This window comes from Salvelinus fontinalis, chromosome 18 (assembly GCF_029448725.1).
Source record: "Salvelinus fontinalis isolate EN_2023a chromosome 18, ASM2944872v1, whole genome shotgun sequence".
NCBI lineage: Eukaryota > Metazoa > Chordata > Actinopteri > Salmoniformes > Salmonidae > Salvelinus > Salvelinus fontinalis.
In genome coordinates, this window is record NC_074682.1 from 8,072,019 (window position 1) to 8,096,018 (window position 24,000).

The 24,000-nt window shown below is 43.0% G+C and overlaps 1 protein-coding gene across 5 annotated transcripts in view; it reads right to left on the reverse strand.

Moving 5' to 3' along the window:
• The window catches only part of LOC129814886 (neuron navigator 1-like), a 126,570-nt gene that overhangs the window by 66,391 nt on the left and 36,179 nt on the right, over positions 1–24,000 (reverse strand). For 4 of the 5 annotated variants that reach the window (XM_055868016.1, XM_055868015.1, XM_055868013.1 and 1 more), the window contains exon 4: positions 1,068–1,170. In XM_055868016.1, the coding sequence (XP_055723991.1) occupies positions 1,068–1,170 (103 nt within the window). Of the gene's footprint in view, positions 1–1,067; positions 1,171–15,520; positions 16,571–24,000 lie in introns of those variants that run through there. The other variant, XM_055868017.1, reaches the window with a different exon arrangement.

Below are 24,000 nucleotides of genomic sequence, written 5' to 3' on the forward strand. Positions count from 1 at the left end.
GGGTTGGAGAGCCCAGCCCTAGAGCAGGGTTTCCCAAACTCGGTCCTGGGGGCCCCCACCCTGTGTGCACATTTTGGTTTTGGCCCTAGCACTACATAGCTGATTCAAATAACCAACTCATCATCAAGCTTTGATTATTTTGAATTAGCTGTTGAGTGCTAGGGCCAAAAACCTAAATGTGCACCTGGAGGGGGGGCAGGACTGAGTTTGGGAAACCCTGCTCTAGAGGATTGGTGGCCAAGGTCGAAAGCATGAGTTTTTAGATGGGTGAAGTTGCCGAGGTGTCTGTCAGTCTCCAGAGGCCAGGGCTATGGAAATTCAGAGCTCATATCTGGGATGGACTCGCTTAGGACATGAACACCACACACATCAAAGAGAGACCAAACGGCAACAGGAATATTGGTAGGCAGAGCACATACTGTTGAGCTGGAGACAAGAAGCAGGCAAAAATGGTAGACATACAGGCTTTGAATGCAGAACAACTTTTTGTTAACGAACGATTCGGTTTCTGACCAGGTTCTTCAATATTCTGTGGAGTTAGTCTCTGGTGTTGTCTGTTATTGTCTGTGTCTCATCGTGATAGAAACCGTCTGAAACGAAATACTCGACAAAGGGTTTCCCAGAATGTGACGGTCATGAAACAGAAACAGTCTGTTTCAGAGGGATTGACAGGATATGTTTAACAGGTGGCAAGTTGCCAAGAAGACATAACGGAGGGCAGTTGTGTAAACATGATTGTGTTTACTCTATCGATCTGTCCATTGTGTTTAATGTGTGTCTGTGTATACTAAGGGAAACAAATCCATAGCTTTCTTCTATGTCTACACGTACAGCATCTGGCTGAACCAATGAAACAATATACAGTTGACAGGTAATGTGTGCGGTAGCAAGTAATGTTTGCGCAGATGGAACTTTAAAAGAAAGAAAAATACGGAAATAAAAGGATACTCTGGGTTTTGAGAATGCGCTTTACACGTTATGCCCCATTCACATTAGTACGTGGCATCAGAAGCACCCTAGTATTGCCTACCATAATCTATCAACTCAATGTACGGTAATGGACTCACCCATGGCTGAGCTGGGCACCCCGGAGACTGGACATGGTATCTTCCAGGTTCTGTCTGAGGTCAAGGACGTTCTGCACCGTGCGTTTCCTCTGAGACTCTGGGTCTGTGGGGACATCACATCAGTCACTGTGGTCAGACACACAATGCAATCACATATTCCATGTATCACTGTCAGACTGTTTGTGTCTTATTCCCTTGAGATATCCCCAAGATTTTCCTCTCTGCAAATAAATATTAAAGTTCCAGTGTGAACACACTGTTGTGACTGTGGACTAGTATTGTGTAGTGACAGGTGTTTTGCTGGTGAGAAGCATCCATGCTGCGTTCACATTGTTAGCAAGACAACTGTGACTCCCTGGGTTCCCTCACCATGGCAACGCTGCTCTAACCCCCCTACAGGGTCCTGACATAGTACAGCTCTAACTGTGGAACACCCCTGTTTTGGATCTTGACGTGGTACAGTCCTAGATGTAAAACACTGATGACAGTGACTGGGACTGTGAGTGGCCACCAGGGGGATGCTTCTGACATTCTGTCTATAGGGAAGACATGCATTCTCCTTGATGTGCGTGCGTGTTCCTACACACATGTATGCAATTATAGCATAACACAATCACAATCTCGCACATACATTCAGTCACCCCCTCTACCCCTGCATGTACTGTATACACACACACACACACACGCTCACAATAAGCCATAGTAAAGCATAGCAAAACAAAGGGAAATGTCATAATGGATGATGTGAATCCTACATGGACAAGCGGACAAGACATGACCATCTTATCCTAAATCAATAACATGAAGCCATGCTATCTGTCTCATTTGTTCAAATGAATGACTGGATTTCTGTGTGGACCATGATGGTGAAGAAGAGAGATGTGGGAAAATAGGAATGCTGTTTTCTACCATACAGTACAATAGCTACAGGCAATAGCCCATAAGAGGTGAAAAAAATGATCATCCACTGCATTAACTGAAGGTGCTGGCTAAGAGTCAAGCATAGTAGAGGAATCCCATCTCAAATAATGAGGCCATACTCATTAGTTATTCACTGTGAGGCAATTCAAGGGAATAAGACACGTGGAGAGGCTGTAAATTAGCGAACAGCCTTAAATAAAAATGTATGGCCTTTTGTACCTCTTTCACGATCATGAAAATGTGGATATAGAAACATGGCTGTAATGCTAATGTTCCGAGAAGTGCTATTGTAAGCTAAAAGTATGCTCTCGTTCAGCGGTTTTAAACGTGTGTAATTACACTCTCTAGTCCTTTCAGCATCAGTGGATTGAAAATAAGGACCTCTGCTGCTCACAGTATTTCAAACCGTTTACACTTGAGCTCATATCATAACCTGCTTACATCAGCTCAAACTCAATCTCATTTCAAACCAGTCTTTGCCAGAAGCTGAACCATAGCCTTGTCCCAGATCTATTTGTGTTTTTTGCCTACTCCATTGCCATTGTCAAGCCAAACATGTTTAGCATGACAGTTCCATAAGGAGTTGGTAACAAAGCAGAAACATACTGGCACCCAGGCTAGCTGAGCCGTGTACCATTCCTTCATATTTAGACCACCACAGCAGACACACCCTTTAACAAGGCTCCTTTAGTTTGACTGAACAGGCAGAGTCATTTATAGCTCAATCCTAGATAATGCCTGCTGATACAGTATATTGGATCTATACAAATCTATCAAAAATATGTTTATAAAAATGGTGAATGTGATCTAACAGAGAAATCGAGCTACCTTTGAGAAATCTATTTATAGTTCTGATATCACTGGTCAGTAAGAAGGCAACATCGAAATGTATTGGTCGATTTCTATACAGTGCCATTTGAACGAATATCTTACTAACCATAACATGTATGCATGTCATCAACCACTTCACAACCTCAGAGCACCACTACCCTGGACCTACTGTAAGGATGTGATCTCCATCCTACAGCTACATGGGAAACGTCCTTATCTTTGCCGTGGCAACCACCGCCACAAAGATATAGACCACAAACAGAAAGCCGAGCCAGCCAGCAGAGCTCACAGCAGACATGCATGCAGGCGCCGCACCACATGTGCTGCTGAGGAAATGGGTCTACATGGTAAAGTGATTGGCAGGTCCCTGGTGCCCTGCACTGAGAAGAGGGACGACATTCTGTAGTTTGAACAGGAATCCTCCTCACTCGCAGACAGACAGAATGCTTAAGCAGATCTCAATGGAAAGACCCATGGACATTGTGAACACTTTCAATCTCAAATAAAATCCAAAAACCTACTGTTTAAATTATATTTTTGGGGGGCAGAAATAACTGCCATGTTTCTATCTGTTCAGCTTTCTTTTTTTCCCCTTTATTTAACAGGGCAAGTCAGTTAAGAACAGATTCTTATTTTCAATGACGGCCTAGGAACAGTGGGTTAACTGCCTTGTTCAGGGGCAGAACGACCGATTTCTACCTTGTCAGCTCAGGGATTTGATTTTGCAACCTTCCGTTTACTAGTCCAACGCTCTAACCACAAGGTTGCCTACCTCTTAGGTCTGACAGCCAGGGTAAACTTGTATAGATGAGTTAATCTAGACTGATTTGGCAGTCTGGAATCCCTGTTTGTTCCTTTAAGGTCCAGTCAATAGATTAGTCTGTTCACCGAGAAGACGATAGAATGGCAGTGAAAGGCCTATAAATGGTCTCCCACACTAAAACACCCCACTTCAACTGTACAAACAGTCCAAGGGATAGGTGACCAAATGGTAGGGTCCGATCTCAAAACATAATGGTGCCTTCTCCCAAATTTGAACGAGTGCAAAGGTCGAGAAATCCTACAGCAAGAAAATTCCTTCCATCTATTTAATCTGTGTGGACATGCATAGTTCTCAATTGTCAGTTATATCCAGTAGCATGGGGGAGAGAATGTAAGATATTCTCCTACTGGAGCAGCATGACCAGTGATTCCAGATGAGTGTGCCTCATACAGTGCCTTCAGAAAGTTTTCATACCCCTTGACTTATTCCACATTTTGTTGTGTTACAGCCTGAATTCAAAATAGGTTACATTGAGTTATCTCATCCATCTGCACACAATGCCCCATAATGGCAAAATGAAAACATGTTTTTAGACATTTTTTTAAATGTATTGACAATGAAATACAGAAATATCTCATTTACATAACTATTCACACCCCTGAGTCAATACTTTGTAGAATCACCTTTTGGCAGCAATTACAGCTGTGAGTTACCTGGTAAGACTCTAAGCACTTTCCACTCCTGGATTGTGCAACATTTGCCCATTATTATTTTCAACATTCTTCAAGCTCTGTCACGTTGGTTGATCATTACCAAACAACTATTTTTGCGTCTTGCCATAGATTTTCAATAACTCGGCCACTTAGGAACATTCACTGTCTTCTTGGTAAGATCCAGTGTAGATTTGGCCTTGTGTTTTAGGTTATTGTCCTGTTGAATGAAGGTGAATTAATATCCTAGTGTCTGGTGGAAAGCAGACTGAAACAGGGTTTCCTCTAGGATCTTGCCTGTGCTTAGCTCTATTCGTAAAAATGTTTATCCTGAAAAACTCTCCAGTCCTTAACGATTACAAGCATACCCATAACATGATGCAGCCACCACTTCACTTGAAAATATGGAGTGTGGTACTCAGTCATGTGTTGTATTGGATTTGCCCCAAACATAACACTTTGTATTCAGGACAAAAAGTAAATTGCTTTGCCACATATTTTTTGCAAACAGGATGCATGTTTTGAAATATCTTTATTCTGTACAGGCTTCCTTCTTTTCACTCCATTAATTAGGTTAGTATTGTGGATTAACCACAATGTTGTTGATCCATCCTCAGTTTTCTCTTATAACAGCCATTAAACTCTGTAACTGTTTGAAAGTCACCATTGGCATCACGGTGAAATCCCTGAGCAATTTCCTTCCTCACCGGCAACTGAGTTAGGAAGGATGCCTGTATCTTTGTAGTGACTGGATGTATTGATACACCATCCAAAGGGTAATTAAACACTTTACCATGCTCAAAGGGATATACAATGTCTGCTTTTCTTTATTTTTACCCCATCTACCAATATGTGCCCTCCTTGAAACCTCCATGGTCTTCGTGGTTGAATGAAAATGTTTGTCCATATCAAATAATACAATTTTGGCCATACAAATCTTTTCATAGACGTTATTGAACAATTTTTATTTTTGACACATAAACACCATCTCAAACCATCTCAGTGGCCTTGTGGTTCCTTTGAAATTCAACGCTCGACTGATGGACCGTACAGATTTATGTGTGGGGGTACAGAGATGAGGTAGTCGTTCAAAAATCGTGTTGAACACAGAGTGAGTCCATGTAACTTATTATGTGACTTGTTAAGCACATTTTTACCGCTGAACTTATTTAGGCTTGCCATAACAAAGGGGTTGAAAACTTATTGACTCAAGACATTTCAGCTTTTCATTTTTAATTAATTTGTAACATTTTGGAAAAACATCATTCTACTTCGACATCATGGGCTATTGTTTGTTCGCCAGTGACAAAAAAAAATCTCTATATAATATATTTTACATTCAGGCTGTAACACAACAAAATATGGAAAAAGTCAAAGGGTTTGAATACTTTCTGAAGGCACTGTACCTACAGTATTTCACTGCTACTCTATGGTAGTGTATGCAGCCTATTGTCACAGTCATGGTGGGCCTGCACAGTTCACATCTAATTACTGCAGGAAGACATGTATGCTGCATCCGCCTAATCTGCTAGTTCTCTTGTTGTCGTCGTAGTAACCCAGAGCTATGCTTACTACCCTGCCCTGCTCTCCTAGTGGACATGGCTATTGAAGGAATACGCATTCATATTCAATCTGCCATTGAGAACTAGTCAAATTCCATCTCCCTTAGTTGTGTTAACGTGCACTCCTTCTCCACCCCCCCATTAAACTGTACGGCTATTTTATAATATAGTTGAATATAGACAATTGCCGATTGCTATTGAGGTTCCCTCCGCATTCTCGTCCATTACAGCTGCACTATACTGTACAATAGAGGCTATGTATTGGGTGAACCAAAGTCTATCTCCAGCTCTGTCTTATGGTGAGAGGGTTGGACTGTGTTGATCTGGTAGTGGATAGAGGTCGCATTACACAAACTGACTTCATAAATAAGTCTATTATGACATCCAGAGGACAACTGTACCACCGAATCGGAATGAAGTCATAAGATGTGTCCCACAAATAGAGCCTCTATATTGAGGGATAGAAACAGTCTTTTCATTATTGCTGTTGTTGAGCAATAAATCAAATTAAAAGTGGGTTACTGCTGCAGAATGCAGACTATGAATGCAGAAGTATATGAATATGTGTATCGGTCCAATAGATGGGTTAGCTGAGAACATCACAAAGAACATTTTATTTGTATTTTAACCTTTATTTAACTAGGCAAGTCCAGTTAAGGACAAATTCTTATTTATAATGACTGCCTACCCTGGACCAATTGTGTGCAATTGGGACTCCCAATCACTGCCAGATGTGACATAGCCTGGATTTGAACCAGGGACTGTAGTGACACCTCTTGCACTGAAATGCAGTGCCTTAGACCGCTGCACCACTCGGGGAATGCTTCAATGGGTCCGTGTGTTATTTATGTTTTTAATAAAAATTGGGGACGAAATATAGTTTACATGTCAACAATCTTCGAAGCCAACCCGTCTGTTTTGCCCCATAGTTGCACAAGGGTCAGTTTTGTTGCTAAACAACCAACCCGTCTATAAGGATAGCTATTGTACGATACCATGCCGTAGGGAAGGAACATTTTCTCAAAGAAAGACTGGCACAAAAGCATGTTTCCGTAATGAAATGCAGTTCTGATAAATGTAACCGCTGCATAATGGAGTAAGATAATACTTTTTGAATAAAACAAAAATACTGACTGTATTATGGCACATAAACAATTGCATAATGAGACAGAAAATCAATGGAATACAGACATTTGGCGGTTCATATAAATATGTGAATTTTTCGTGCCTGCTTTCTTTTCTGTGGCGACTTTGTTTACATTATCTAATCAAACATCAACCATTTTTTTCTAATCCACGAAGGGGAACACTTACTGTACATAAGTAGACCGTTTTTCAATCTGTCTTGTCATGTAGTTGCCATGTAAATGCGTTGAATCCCCATTTGTATTTCAATTTTTATTAACACGCGGGTCAAAACCTTTTAGTCCCATGTCTACGATTTCCGACGATACCCCCATCCTTTTGAAACAACGTTTCACACTTTTCATCGATACTAAAGTCCAGGAGTAAAGATGGTTTGCACAGGTAATCGTACCGTATATATTGTCAGTTTCTCTTTTGAAAGCAATCGGTGAAGTGACAATTAGTTAACAAATGGATTATTCACTTCTCAAACACTGCCAAATGAAAGCTCAACAGAGCTACATTGTCAGGTGGCCGTGGGTTAAGCCTTGGTACTCACAGACAATTAGCTTAACTACCCCCTAAATGGGCTGTCTGTCAGGCCTACTGTTCGTCAATGAAAATTACTCCTGCAAACACGCACATTTATTTGTTGACATTTTGGTCAAGTTTCCCTTTATTGTACATTTGCAGAGGCAATCGCCTGTAGATTTTTATTCCCAGTTCCACAAAGAGAAGTAGTCTGGTGTGTGTGTGTGTGTGTGTGTGTGCATGTGTGTGTTAATATTTGCTCTCATGGGCAGTGGGGAGGCGAGTCATGACTCATATGATTCCTTATACTGTCTGAAGTTCTGCCTGTTTTTCTGGCAATATTTGCATTCATAAAACAAAGCTGTTCACTCATTGCAATGTTGTCTCATTAGGGATTATTAGGTATAATAATAAATAATTAATTAAGCAAATGTTTTAATTGAGAGTTCCTCGTTTTAAAATAATGTGACACTTAAAATCTCTTTTCCTTAATAAATCTAGGAGAATGTGAATTAAGAACATTTCAGAAAATGTCTCTAGTGGTTCCTACGTAACCAATTGTTCCTATGCAACCACGCAGATTCTAAGATGGCAGTGCAGACGTGGTTTGTTGTTTCTCCCGTGTACATTTTGTATTTTTCGTCTTTTTTTTGTATATATTTCAATTTATTTTCAATCTCTTTCCTATTTGTAAATTAAATATACCCCCTGGCAACCCGCCTCACCCAATGTGAAACGGATCCGCTATTTTTAGACCTTAGCCAGAACCTCCATCAGATGCTAGCCATAAGAAGCTAACCAGCTAATTAGCAACTAGCTATTTAGTCATTGTCAGCCACTGCTAGTGGCCTTTACCTTCTGCACAGACTCCAGCCGATTTTAGCCTAGATAATACTTGCCAGCCTGCCAGTATCAAACTCTTTTTCTCCACTACAATGCCGGACTCCTGCTGTAAGCCCTGGACCATTACTCTTGATCATCACAGCTAGCTAGCTGCCACCGAGTGGCCCAGCACCGAAGCTAGCTCTGAGCCAGGCCCACCTTCCGGCCTGCTCAGTGATCACTCGGCTACAATGCTGATGTCTCCCGGACTCCACCCCAACACGACTAGAATCCACCACTACTCCACCGGATTCTTGCCGTAAGCTCTGGACCTTTGCATCGGATCAACGCTGCTAGCTAGCTGATACCGAGTGCTATAGCGGCTAACGCCCCTGTCCAGAAGCTAGCACCAGTTAGCTGCGAACCATGCGCATCTCCCTGCTAGCAAACAAAATTAATACAGCTACCATACCTCTTTCGCCAACTGGCCTGGACCCTTTGTCGACATGGAGCCCCGCCGTTCCACCAGGACTGGTCTGCCGATGTAACTCCATTCGTTGTGTCCTCAACCGGTCTTTGCCGAACGTCGGAGCAGACGCTTCAATTAGCCCCAGCCTGCTAACTTTGAACGCTGTGTCTCCCACTTGCTAGCGTAGCAAAGACTACCCAGCGGCTTCCCTGTTTCATCTATTGCTGTTCACTGGACCCTATGATCACTTGGCTACATAGCTGATGCCTGCTGGACTGTTAATTAATCACAGTACTCCATTTGTTTATTTTTGTTTATCTGTCGGCCCTAGCCTCGAACTCAGGTCCTGTGTGTACTTAACTGACCATCTCTGCCCATTCATCGCCCTTTAACCTGTTGTTGTTGTTGTCTTAGCTGATTAGCTGTTGTTGTCTTACCCGTTGTTGTCTTCGCTAGCTCTCCCAATCAACACCTGTGATTGCTTTATGCCTCGCTGTATGTCTCTCTCAAATGTCAATATGCCTTGGATACTGTTGTTTAGGATAGTTATCATTGTTTTAGTTTACTGCGGAGCCCCTAGTCCCACTCAACATGCCTCAGATACCTCCCTTGTCCCACCTCCCATACATGCAGTGACCTCACCCAGCATAACTGCGTCCAGAGATGCAACCTCTCTTATCATCACTCAATGTCTGGGTTTACCTCCACTGTACCCGCACCCCACTATACCCTTGTCTGTACATTATGCCCTGAACCTATACTACCACGCCCAGAAATCTGCTCATATTATTCTGTGTCCCTAACACACTAGAAGACCAGTTTTGATAGCCTTTAGCCGTACCCTCATCCTACTCCTCCTTTGTTCCTAGGGTGATGTGGATGTTAACCCAGGCCCTGCGTGTCCCCAGGCACTCTCATTTGTTGACTTCTGTAACTGAAAAAGCCTTGGTTTCATGCATGTTAACATCAGAAGCCTCCTCCCTAAGTTTGTTTTACTCACTGCTTTAGCACACTCCGCCAACCCTGATGTCCTTGCCGTGTCTGAATCCTGGCATAGGAAGGCCACAAAAAAATCCTGAGATTTCTATCCCCAACTACAACATTTTCCATCAAAATAGAACTGCAAAGGGGGAGGAGTTGCAATCTACTGCAAAGATAGCCTGCAAAGTTCTGTCATACTTTCCAGGTCTGTGGCCAAACAGTTCGAGCTTCTAATTTAAACAATTCATCTCTCCAGAAATAAGTCTCTCACTGTTGCTGCCCGAACCCCGGCCAACAGCTCCGCACCCCCCGCAGCAACTTGCCCAAGCCTCCCCAGCTTCTTCTTCACCCAAATACAGATAGCAGATGTTCTGAAAGAGCTGCAAAACCTGGACCCCTACAAATCAGCTGGGATAGAGGCTGACTCCCCTCAGCTCACAGCTGTGCCCTGGACACCATATGTTAATTGATTGCCCCCCATCTATCTTCAGAGTTTGTTCTGTTAGGTGACGTAAACTGGGATATGCTTAACACCCCGGCAGTCCTACAATCTAAGCTAGATGCCCTCAATCTCATACAAATTATCAAGGAACCCACCAGCTACAACCAAAAATCCATAAACATGGGCACCCTAATAGATATTATCCTGACAAACCTGCCCTCCAAATACACCTCTGCTGATTTCAATCAGGATCTCAGCAATCACTGCCTCATTGCCTGTATCCGCTATGGGTCTGTGGTCAAACGACCACCCCTCATCACTGTCAAACACTCCCTTAAACACTTCTGCAAGCAATCCTTTCTAATCGACCTGGCCCGGGTATCCTGGAAGGATATTGACCTCATCCCGTCAGTCGAGGATGCCTGGTCGTTCTTTAAAAGTAATTTCCTCACCAATAAGCATGCCCATTTGAAAAAATGTAGAACTAAGAACATATATAGCCCTTGGTTCACTCCACACCTGACTGCCCTCGACCAGCACAAAAACATCCTGTGGCGGACTGCACTAGCATCGAATAGTCCCCGCGATATGCAAATTTCAGGGAAGTCAGGAACCAATACACGCAGTCAGGAAAGCAAAGGCTAGCTTTTTCAAACAGAAATTTGCATCCTGTAGCTCTAACTCCAAAACGTTGTGGGATACTGTACAGTCCATGGAGAATAAGAGCACCTCCTCCCAGCTGCCCACTGCACTGAGGCTAGGTAACACTGTCACCACGATAAATCCACGATAATCGAGAATTTCAATAAGCATTTCTCTATGGCTGGCCATGCTTTCCTCCTGGCTACCCGAACCCCGGCCAACAGCTCCGCACCCCCCGCAGCAACTTGCCCAAGCCTCCCCAGCTTTTTCTTCACCCAAATCCAGATAGCAGATGTTCTGAAAGAACTGCAAAACCTGGACCCCTACAAATCAGCTGGGATAGACAATCTGGACCCTCTCTAAAATTATCGGCCGCCATTGTTGCAACCCCTATTACTAGTCTGTTCAAGCTCTCTTTCGTATCGTCCGAGATCCCTAAAGATTGGAAAGCTGCCGCGGTCATACCCCTCTACAAAGGGGGTGACACTCTAGACCCAAACTGTTACAGACCTATATCCATCCTACCCTGTCTTTCTAAAGTCTTCGAAAGCTGAGTTAATAAACAGATCACTGACCATTTCGAATCCCACCATAACTTCTTTGCTGTGCAATCTGGTTTCCGAGCTGGTCACGGGTGCACCTCAGCCACGCTCAAGGTCCTAAACGATATCATAAATGGCATCGATAAAAGACAGTACTGTGCAGATGTATTTATCGACCTGGCCAAGGCTTTCAACTCTTGTTAATCACCGTATTCTTATCGGCAGACTCAATAGCCTTGGTTTCTCAAATTACTGCTTCGCCTTGTTCACTAACTACTTCTCAGACAGAGTTTAGTGTGTCAAATCGGAGGGCCTGTTGTCTGGACCTCTGGCAGTCTCTATGGGGGTACCACAGGGTTCAATTCTCGGGCCGACTCTTTTCTCTCTATATATCAACAATGTCGCTCTTGCTGAGGGTGATTCCTTGATCCACCTCTACGCAGACGATACCATTCTGTATACATCTGGCCCTTCTTTGGACAATGTGTTAACAAACCTCCAAACGAGCTTCAATGCCATACAACACTCCTTCCGTGGCCTCCAACTGCTCTTAAATGCAAGTAAAACTAAATGCATGCTTTTCAACCGTTCGCTGCCCGAACCCGCCCGCCCGACAAGCATCACTACTCTGGACGTTTTCGACTTAGAATATGTGCACAACTACAAATACCTAGGTTTCTGGTTAGACTGTAAACTCTCCTTCCAGACTCATATTGAACATCTCCAATCCAAAATCAAATCTAGAATCGGCTTCCTATTTCACAACAAAGCCTCCTTCACTCACGCCGCCAAACATACCCTCGTAAAACTGACTATCCTACCGATCCTCAACTTCGGTGATGTCCTTTACAAAATAGCCTCCAACACTCTACTCAGCAAATTGGATGCAGTCTATCACAGTGCCATCCGTTTTGTCACCAAAGCCCCATACACCACCCACCACTGTGACCTGTATGCTCTCGTCGGCTGGACCTCGCTACATATTCGTCGCCAGACCCACTGGCTCCAGGTCATCCAGAAGTCTTTGCTAGGTAAAGCGCCGCCTTATCTCAGCTCACTGGTCACCATAACAACACCCGCCCGTAGCACACGCTCCAGCAGGTATATCTCACTGGTTATCCCCAAAGCCAACACCTCATTTGGCCGCCTTTCCTTCCAGTTCTCTGCTGCTAATGACTGGAACGAATTGCAAAAATCGCTGAAGCTGGACACTTATATTTCCCTCACTAACTTTAAACATCAGCTCTCTGAGCAGCTAACCGATCGCTGCAGCTATACATAGCCCATCCAATCTACCTATCTCATCCCCATATTGTTTTTATTTACTTTTCTGCTCTTTTGTACACCAGTATTTCTACTTGCACATCATCATCTGCACATCTATCACTCCAGTGTTAATTTGCTCAATTGTAATTACTTCGCTACTATGGCCTATTTATTGCCTTACCTCCTCATGCAATTTGCACACACTGTATATAGACTTTCTTTTTTTCTATTGTGTTATTGACTGTACGCTTGTTTATTCCATGTGTTGTTGTTTCTGTTGCACTGCTTTGTTTTATCTTGACCAGGTTGCAGTTGTAAATGAGAACTTGTTCTCAACTAGCCTACCTGGTTAAATAAAGATGAAATAAAAAAATATATATTTTAAATTGAATCATGTAAACACCAGAGCTGGGAATTTCCCGGGACCTTACGATATGATACGATATGATACGATATGTATCGTGATTCTTAGGATTCTTTCTGTATTAGCATTTGACACTGCAATTTTATTTCGATTTGATGTTCCAAACATACTGCTCAGTATATGTCTGCTGCAGAGAGACAAAAGAGAGCATGAGAAAATTCGATTTGATCAGTCATGGAAATGAAAGTGCTGAAAACATGTTGGCTCGCTATTTAAAAAGAATATGGAGAACAAGCTGTAGGATGAAAAATACCAGAGTTTTGGCGCAGGTACAGCCGACTAGCGCTAGCTAATGCTACATAGCAAAGGTACGTTTTTTTTCCGTTTTTTTAAACAAATTGATACATGGAGTCAAAGTATCTATATAACATTGTCCCAAAATAATATTGCAATATGTAACTGTATCGATTTTCCCCGATCACTAGTAAACACACATACACACAAACAATGGACTGTCAATGTTCAGAATGGGATTGTTGACTGACACTGTTTACTTGTCTCTAAGCCTGACGAACACGAGGGTTCGACGTCCCGTCCGTATAAACTAATAAGGCACGGAGAACAAATGAGATCAGTGTCCATTAACAAAATATGTCTCTAACTTGGCTAGCTGGTATGTCAACAAAATATAGGCTACCTCTATGTGACTAGCTGCAATGCTCATCGACTGGCTTGTTCATGAAACCTTTTGATATTAAAATAGTATATCAATGAACAGATTGTAAACAACATAAGAATATTTGTGACAGAGCTGTGTTGTTTAAATCAGTCTATAGGCTCTATGATTCAGGGCAGAGGTCACTGTCATTAGCCTTGAACGCCCTGGGAGCAATCGCCAGACACAGTCAAAGTAGTGGCCTAACAACCTCAAACCATCCAGTCCCATCTTCAATTACCGTCCATCTCAACATGTTTTTGTTAGAGTGGGCCAGAGAAGAGCTGACCCTTTCATGGGGCCTGCAGAGAAACAGACCCCCAAAATGAGCGTTCTATGAAACCATAGTGAGGGTATGGGACTTGAAATTGGCAATTTAATAGAGCAGGGGTTGGACACAATTGAAATTGAGGTCACCGATTCAGCAGCTGATGCACAAACGGAAGTACAGTGGGATATATGCCAGCCATGTATGACTTTCAGAGAAAGACAAGGTTTGGGCGGGATATTTGGTTCTTGGTCTTAATCTGTGCTGTTGTTTCTGATCAATGTCAAAGCCAATTAACCCAACACACTAATCTAATGCGCTCAGTTGGGATAACGACATGCATAGCCAGAGGCCAGTATAAAAACTCAGTATAAAACCTGACAGAAAAATTACGTGGTAATGTATGTATCAGAAAAAGAGAGATATCCTGTTCAAAATGTGCTGTGTTTAGTCAATTATCTCTACACATTATATTCTCTCTATCCACCTGGTTGTACACAAAGAGGTTGTCGTTCTACTGAGATACCTACGGGAGAGGGAGAGAGAGAGAGAGAGAGGCCCGGCCATGGCCATTTTCTTTCCCATAGCAGACAGTGTGGGCACCATCTGTCAATGGCCACGGATGAATGGGGCTGGGAGGAGGCTAAATATGTGTCTCACAGTGGGCTGAAAATGAATTAAATATGGCTTGGTTTATTTCCCAGCTCCTATTTTCTGGAACTATTCACAGATATCCCTGCATGGAGCATACAGAGGGCTACACAATCACTAAGGGCATAGCTGGTTAGTAGACACACTGCAGCAGACTAGCTGAGATGGAATAGAGATCAGCGTGTCACTGACTAGACCTGGGTTTTATTTTTTTCTGTCATACCATTGAACAGCCAGTGCTATATAGTGATGGGGGGGAAATCGATACAGTTATATATTGCAATATTACTTGGACGATATTATATCAATACTTTGACTCCCAAGTATCAATTTGCTGGCAATTCCCAGCCCTAGTGCTATAGGAAACAACCTTATACAAACAATCCATGGCATCATGCTTCACATGCCAGAGATAGAGTAGCCAGTAGGATATTAAAAACAATAACCTAAATGCATTGCAAACAATGGAGGTATTGTCCCCCACCGCCCGTCGTGTGATCCCAACCCCTGCTTCACAATAATGTGGAAACAACTTTAAATCAAAACGCAAAAGCTGGGGCAGCATTCAAGAGAAAGCTTTTCATATGCATGCAATGTGAACACTGAGAGACGGTGTAAAAACCGTAGAGGCTTTTTCTTAATCGATGCTGGGCCAGATTAGCTCCATTCAGGGACAATGAAGTCGGCAGCAGCAAGCAGGTGTTAGCGACAGCTGTAGTAAGGGGGCGTGCTGACTGCGCGAGGCATCGAGAGGAGACAGTGAGGAGAGAGGGGCGTTTCTATTTGTTGTGCTGTAGAAAGCAACAGGCTCGACAGGCAGGGAAAAGGTTCTGCTTGGTTTTACTCACCCAGCATCTGGCTGAAGAGAAGCTGCTCCAGGTCACCAAGGACAGTCACTACCAGCTCTGGATCCACCTTGAGGAAGGACTGGCTCCCATCCCCTTGGCCCTTGGCCCCTGCCTCCCCAGAAGCTCCCGCCACCTGCTTCTTGTTGACAGCCTTGGCCTTGCTGGAGAGGATCTCATCATCAGATTTGCCATCCTCAGGGGCCTTACTCAGGGGCTTCACCTCTGCATAGGGACCCCTAGGGATCCGGCTCTGACCGGGTCTGACCAGGCCAGAAGGAGCCGCCAGTGGGCTGAAGGGTTTGGGTTTGCCCTGGAAGAGAGAGTGCTCTGACTTGGAGAGGTTGCGTGAGAGTGGCGCGCCCCCTCCTCCGCCACTGCCACCCCCTCCTGCCAGCTTGGGCTTGCCCGTCTTGAGATGCCCCGCTCCAGGCTTGGCCATGTCATCACACCACTTGGGCTCGTAGAGGTGCATCTTCTTCTCTGCATCGGTGAGCACGGCCAGGTTGGTCAGGGACCTCTGCTTGCGAAGGTTGGAGGACACAGGCAGCCGCCCTTCAGAGCTACCTGCACGGTACACCCTCAGTTCCCCTCGCTGGGCACTCTGGGGCATCCCCGACTTGCCCCTCTTGGCTGCCACGCCAACAGCTTTGCCCTCTGCTTGGCCGTACGTTTTGGTACTTTCCGCCCGTTCCATCTTGAAATCTCCTTCTCTGCCTCCTTTCACACTACTTCTGAGCATGCCTCCTGCATGAGAGCATTGAGAAAAGCATCAGCAAGGAGAAAAAATAGTATTCCTCTCGGTCCCCTTGTCCTTGTCAAGAGAAAACAGAAAAAGGCAACCAAAACACAGTTCTTGGATCTTTGGTCCTTTTTTCAGACAGATTATAATTATTTTCCTCTCCTCCTTCCCCCTCTCTGTCCTCATGACAGACTCTCCCTTCTTTTCTCTCCTTTCTTTCCCTGTCCTCTCTCTCTCGTTCTCCCTGGCTCCGTTTTCTACTCCTCCCTTCAGCAGAGCCTCCTGCCGCTGAAGCGCGCAGCAGCAGGATGACAGTAGCAGCAGACGCAACAACAATCCCTCCCCCCTCTTCCTTCTCCTCCTTCTCTCCTCCCGTCCTCCCTCTCTCATCCTATGTACCATTTAAAGATACTTTGCTCTGCCTCAGCAGTATGTGTGAAATGTAAAGGGAGCGATGAGAAATGATAAGCTTGGCATTTTTAAAACTGGAAAGCATCATTTTTTTTTTTATCACAGGCATGTTTTCACACGCCCTCGTCTCTCTCAATCCCTTTGTTCTTCCCCTCCCCCCTCCCTTCACCTCTTGGGTCAGGCACGTTCATCGCACACACAATTGTGCATGATTGGCCTGCGTGCTGTGGAAATGGATTGTGCAGTCAGACACATTTAGGCACGCCGTTTACTCAGTGCACAAAATGAACAGGGTTAACAGCCCGTGAGGAAAGCTGTGTCCAAAAGCCCACAACAACTGGAACATCCAGCTTAGTTGTTTATCCTGTCTGAGCTGCCTTATTACCTAACTCTAACCCTGATTTAATCATATGCTTAAATCGACTGAGTGTTATTGACTTTTTACTTAAATGGAACTAGTCCAATGATGTTTACAGAAGAACAATGCTGTCCAATAAGTTTCAAAGTGTGTCAGTACCGTATTTTCATGTATATATATCAGTGTAAGTATACACCGTGACTGTACAAACATAATTTGGAAGTAATAATTTACTATCGACATTAACATCTTATTTAGAAGAAAAAAAAACAATTCTGTCAGATAATATCACTCGCGTATCAAAATTATTGACGGTAAATCAAATCAAATTGTATTGGTCGCGTACACAGTTTCACACAATAGGAAACAAGCTAGTCAGAGCAGCTTGGGAGTGAGGTCATCATGAATAGACTAAACTCTGCATGAGGGAATTTCTTGGGACAGGCAAGAACAAGTTTCAAATAAACAAAACAAAATGCTGATTTTGGCAGGTGTCTATGGAGGTTTTCAGGTCAGGTCCTTTTTCACTATACAGTATCTCGCCAACAGCCTAAATGAGTGTCACTGGACCAAACAATTGTCAGCTTTCCCCTGGCCAGCCAATCAGAATGAGTTTTTGCCAACAAAAGGGCTTTATTACAGACAGAAATACTCCTCAGCACCCTCAGATTTGGAGGTTCTGGGCTGCCGTGGTTACACATGGTCTGCGGTTGTGAGGCCGGTTGGATGTACTGCCAAATTCTCTAAATCGACGGAGGTGGCTTATGGTAGAGAAATTGACATTCAATTCTCTGGCAACAGCTCTGGTGGATATTCCTGCAGTTAGCATGCCAATTGCATGCTCCCTCAAAACTTAAGACATCTATGGCATTGTGTTGCGTGACAAAACTGCACATTTCAGAGTGGCCTTTAATTGTCCGTAGCACAAGGTACACCTGTGTAATGATCGTGCTGTTTAATCAGATTATTGATATGCTACACCTGTCAGCTGGATGGATTATCTTGACAAAGGATAAAAATGCTCACTAACAGGGATGTAAACAAATTTGTGAAATACATTTGAGAAAAATACAATTTTTGTGCATATGGAACATTTCTGGGATCATTTATTCAGCTTATGAAACCAGAACTTTACATGTTCCATTTATATTTTTGTTCAGTGTACTAAGAAATGAAATGGTGGAATGGTAATTACAGTTAACCTATTTATTCATTTTTCAATAAATTCAATAAAACAAGTGCAACTAGGTGCCATTTGATACCACAATTTCCTATTGAATACTAGGAAAATACTGTAAAATAAAGTGCTAGCACACTTTGGAAAGAGCTGCAAGCAGCATAAGCACTAAACCCAGGTAACAGCATCCAACCCAGACTCATAATGTCTTATAGTATGTAAGTATAGCACTGGAATTACTGCAAAATGACTGTCTGCTTCACCCCCTCCCCTTAGAACAAGTGGACATTCATTGACTCTAAATACTGCATGAGGGCTGCTATACCAGCTAGGTGGCTTTCTGTTCACACAGACAACAGAGCTGGGAAATACATACCTGTTTATTAACCTCTATATCTTCTATTAAAGTGAAATAGTACAATATAGTGTGCATACATACTGTATGCACAATTATGTGTGTTGACATACAGTATGTGTGTAATGTGCCCGCTTGAGAAATCAAGGAATCATTTCTAAGTTGTGCTCAAAAGAAATGAAACACAATTTCTCTTAACCAGGAGAACCAATAAACTTTTGTGACCACTATGGTTCACTTTGCTTTGATGCAATGCAACGGACTAGTTTGTTACGATGCCTCAAGGGCCCTTTCTCACTGCTCTCCCACCGTGTGCCCCACACACTCCACTGGCCTGATATGTGGGTCCCGTGGCACCTGGGGTTCTTCTGAGACCCATGGAGTCATTTGATGTGGCTTAGCGAGGGGCCTGAAAACAATGTCATGTTTTGTTCTTGCTTGTCACAAGCGATGCCCCCATGCTGAGTTGAGTCCATTGATGATGACCTCACTCCCAAGCTGCTCTGACAAGCTTGTTTCCTGTTGTGTAGATATTTGTGGATGGGAAAAAGTTGATCACAATATTCTGAAAGTATTTCTGTATGAGCATATTTATGAAAATGTAGCTGAAGATATTGCAATTGCATCAAGTAATTTCTGCCTGAGCAACCCTACTGCATAACCAACATATCAACTGTGCATAAGTCCTTATAAAGAGAATGTTAGCTTACAAAAGACCACACAGAGTATCATAACGTACTCAGCCAATGATACGGCGAGCCCATTTCCAGACTGTTCTCGACTGATTTAATGAACTAGGAGAGAGACACCCTTCCTCAGGAGAGATGAAGGTGAAACAGCATCCAGACGTTGCTTTCCCACAGATCTGGACACTATTCCGAATGTACTGGCCAGCAGTGTGTGTGTGTGTTTGTGTGTGTGTGTGTGTGTGTGTGTGTGTGTGTGTGTGTGTGTGTGTGTGTGTGTGTGTGTGTGTGTGTGTGTGTGTGTGTGTGTGTGTGTGTGTGTGTGTGTGTGTGTGTGTGTGTGCGTGTTTACATGTGTGTCTGGTTGTGTGTGTATGTCTATGAGTAAAGAGGCTATGAGGGGATAGCTCCACAGCTGCCAGTAGTAAATTTCCCTGGACAATCTGTGTAATCATTTTGTGGCGACTCAGCTGCTATGGGGTGCTGCAACATATGATGATGCAACACGTAAAAGATGTAGAGGAACGTCCAAATGTTCTCGCCCAGTGTGTGTGTGTGTGTGTGTGTGTGCGTGTGCATGTGTGGTCAAAGAAAAGCAGAGTGATCATTGATATCCTACCATAAATATACATCTTGTTTAAAACACTATTTAAATAATTTTGCTGAGCGGAATACGAGACTGAGGGTCCACGATATTGCAAAAACCTGAATTAAACAATATTCTGTGTTTTTTCCCCCCCCAACCTTCCCTATATGCTGAATATTAGTGCATTCCTGCTGAGCTCAATGGACTGGAAACCTGTAGAGGAAGGCTGAAGCAAACTGCTTATCCATCTTGCTCGTTTCCAATCTCAGTAAAGTGATTATCTTACCTCCTTGTGTTAATGTGGGAGCATTTTGTCTAATGCCACAGAAACATTACTATTTTTAGAGTAAAATATTCCACTATATTGTTCCTGGACAAACCGACCAAAAATGTCAAAATGTTTACAGGTTGTTTCAACAGAAGTAATTCTTAATGAGCAACTGAATGCAAAAAAAACGTATCTTGTTAAAAATGGCCTATGTGGCATTGATATTAGTCAGAAACATTTATTCCAGTGGAAAAATGAGCTAAAAAGTGCAAGTAGGATAATATTGGTCATAAAGTCAGTATTTTCCAAAAACAGAGTTAAGATTTATGTAACTGAGGTCGTCACGATTTACACAGGGGTTGGGTTTGGAATACAATCATGCCCACATGCCCTTGCTGTTTGAACTCTATGCAATCGTATAGCAGAACCTGACCGTGAGACAAACCTGCCCCCATTAAGCAGCTCCTTAGACTTGTTTACTTAAGACAACACGTCGCCAATGTTCTGTTGAAAGAACACTTGGCCCCTAAACCCTTTATGGAGTGGCCACTTGTTGATGTGTTTGATAGTGATCACTCGAGTCTGCCACTGTTTTGGACAAAATGAGAATTGAGACGATACGCACTTGCATCCCAACTGCCACAATAGAAGAAAAAAACATTTGAGAGAATCGTGTCTGCTGCCACGACCTGTTTTGTAACATGATTCGCCATGAAATACTCCCAGATGTGCACCTTTTTTTTTTACTTGAGAAATACTGCACCAAACACCTTAGCTAGATGTAAAATTGCGCTCCTCGGAGATCCCCTCAGTAAAAACTTCAAACTTAATAACAGATTTCTTGATTAATCTTAGATTAATTCGGACTACTTTGAAGAAGAGGTAGTGGCTATGTTGTTGCTACTCCAGAAGGACAAACAACAGTAACTGCCACGGTACGATATGGGAACATAATACACCCAAATCGAACCACACCACCAAGACCAAATGAGCACCAGAAAAACACATGCAGAATTGGTGCTTTCAGCCCCCTTTAAGACATGGCTGCCATACACCCCTTTCTGAGCGTCATTACCGACAGTCAATGTTGATATAACTGCAATCAGATCAGAGTTACATATCATTTCTTTCTTAAGATTGTTTGTTTGCTTGTTTTGTTTCACGAATGAAGCCACACACTGATTACACTGATGAAGTCCCACAGAGAGCATTTATCCATATGAAATAAACATATAACCCGAGCGTCCCTCTCTCCCTCATCAATAGTGTCTGAGACACAGTGACAGATTGGAAGTGGCCCCCAGGGCTGTCCCGGGGGGACAAGAGGCACTCCCTGACAGGAGGCGATAGTTGATCCCCAGATCAAATCACTGGGTACCTCAGTCCTGCATCTGTCCATTCGGCCCTGAAGACCACTCAACCATGCAACCTTCCACCACCCTCTCTCAGAGGAATAAAGTGAGGGGCGGCCACAGCCTCTCTAAGTCATCACGATAATTAAGAGACTACTTTGAAGGCTTTTATAGTGAATGCAGTTTTATGAGGTACTTTTCTCATTATCCGTGCACTGGGTGTTCCTAAACAGTACTAATCAGTACAAAACTTGGACACAATGCCCCCCTATCTTTATTACATTACCAGTGACCTTTGCATTCTCCTCTTAGGCCTGTGGTAATTGTAGGTTTACATTGTGGTTTGTTGTAGATAGGAATGTTTGTAAATGGATAGTAATGGCAGAATGACTATTCTCCAATTGTCAACCATTAAGTAACTTCTTACTAAACATTTTCACAGGCATGTCACTGTGAAATCGAAAAGCTCCTATTCAACATTTGACGATGCGAAACGTACAAACACCTGCTGTACTTGTCTTTCTACGATAAGATATGACTAAAACAGGCAGTGGAGTTTAAAGTTAAGAGTGGCTTTTTTAAGCAGTTTTCATCTTTTGTCCGGGATTTGAGAGTGATTTTAACAGTCAGGAAAACGTGTTTTCCCACATGTCTATTTATGAAAAGCTGTACTGACAAGACAGCAGCAGTGCCCTCCAGTCGTGACAAACTGCTGGAGGAGATCCTAGATCCTGATGTATCAAACAGGTGGAGTAATGAAGCTTCTACTGTACTGTACGTTAGCAGTCACTGTAGTGAGAACTAGTGACAGGGGCTGAGTTGGGCATATTAACAGTAGACTTATAATATAGACTATATACTGTATGTGCCTGGCAGTCTGACCTGTTTACTGAAAAACAACTGCATGTCAATATACAGTATCATATTTCGCCGTATTGCCACGACTGACCAAAAAATACAGGGGGTGATCAAAATGTTAGTAATGTAGCAATGTGTTGTTTTAATGTCATATGTTGAAAAATGTAAAACATTATGTTGATTTGACTTTAACCAACTTTAGGTCTTCTCCCTGAAGATGTTCTCTACCTGCAAGACAATGGGTCATAAAAAAGAACCCTTCACAACTAGGTGAAGATACCATGTGACCTCCCTGGACTAGAAAAGCTCTCTATCTATCCCTGGAGCTCTCTTATCCTCCTCTCTGCCCCGCTCTGGGCTCACCTACTTCTCAAGGGAGAGAAAGTATCTTTAGGGAAATAGTACCCAGTCGAAACTGTCAAGGCTCAGGAGAAGACCCAGATGCAGACAGTTTCGAAGTAAAAAAGGTTTATTACAATGATGGTGGGCAGACAAATGACAGGTCAAGGGCAGGCAGAGGTCATTAATCCAGAGCAGAGTCCGAAAGGTATAGAACGGCAGGCAGGCTCAGGGTCAGGGCAGGAAGAGGTCAGTAATCCAGGGTGGTGTGACAAGGTACAGAACGGCAAGCAGGCTCAAGGTCAGGGCAGGCAGAATGGTCGAAGAGAAAACTAAAAAACAGGAACTAGAGAAAGACAGGAGCACAGAAAAAATGCTGGTAGGCTTGACAAAACAAAACAAATTGGCAACAGACAAACAGAGAACACAGGTATATATGCACTGGGGATAATGGGGAAGATGGGTGACACCTTTAGGGGGGTGGAGACAAGCACAAAGACAGGTGAAACAGATCAGTCGTGTGACAGAAACAAGTTTGTGTATATATTATAACAATATTTTGTGATGTTTTTGTATGTTTTTGTACGTTTTGTACGTTTTTGAATGTTTTGTAAGTTTTCTTGAGGCTAGCCGAAGTTCGGTAGCCGAAGTATACACTGCTTCGTCAGTGATTGGTCAACAGTAGGGATTATTCAATTAAGTGTTTGTTGTCATTCAACAACAGTTTTCACGTACATTTTTTCACTTGAGAAATACTGCACCAAACATATTAGTTAGATGTAAAATTGTGCGACTAAGACCTCTGCCAAAATGTAAAATCTGAATTTCACACATTAATTCAGACTATTTTGAGGTTGTGTACTTTTGCTATCTCAAGAGGGGAAAACAGTAATTTTGTTGCTTCTTGTTTTCCAAGTGTAGGTATTTTAAAGGAGTATGTGAGTACAGACATTCACTCCACCTAACCGAGCTCTGTTAGGAGCAAACCGAACCTATGTATGCGGACGCCTAAGCTAACCATCTTCAAGGAAAGAAGAAGACAGTCAGAGCACAGCCTCCGCAAATCAATGAATTAGCCAAAAGACAGAGCAACCAGGAACACAATCCTGGGGAGACAAGAAGAGAAACAATCACAAGGAAACTCAGAACAAGAAAGGATAACAAGAAAGAAAAGCAACAGTAGGACATCTTAATATTCTGATATATCGAGGTCTTTACTTCGTATCTTTCACCCTGTTCCCTAAACTTTTACATGATCATTCTCATTACGTTTGTAAATATTTTGATTACTTATTATAATTGATGTATAATGGAACTGTGTTGTCTTCTTACTCTTGAAGAAGTGAGTTCA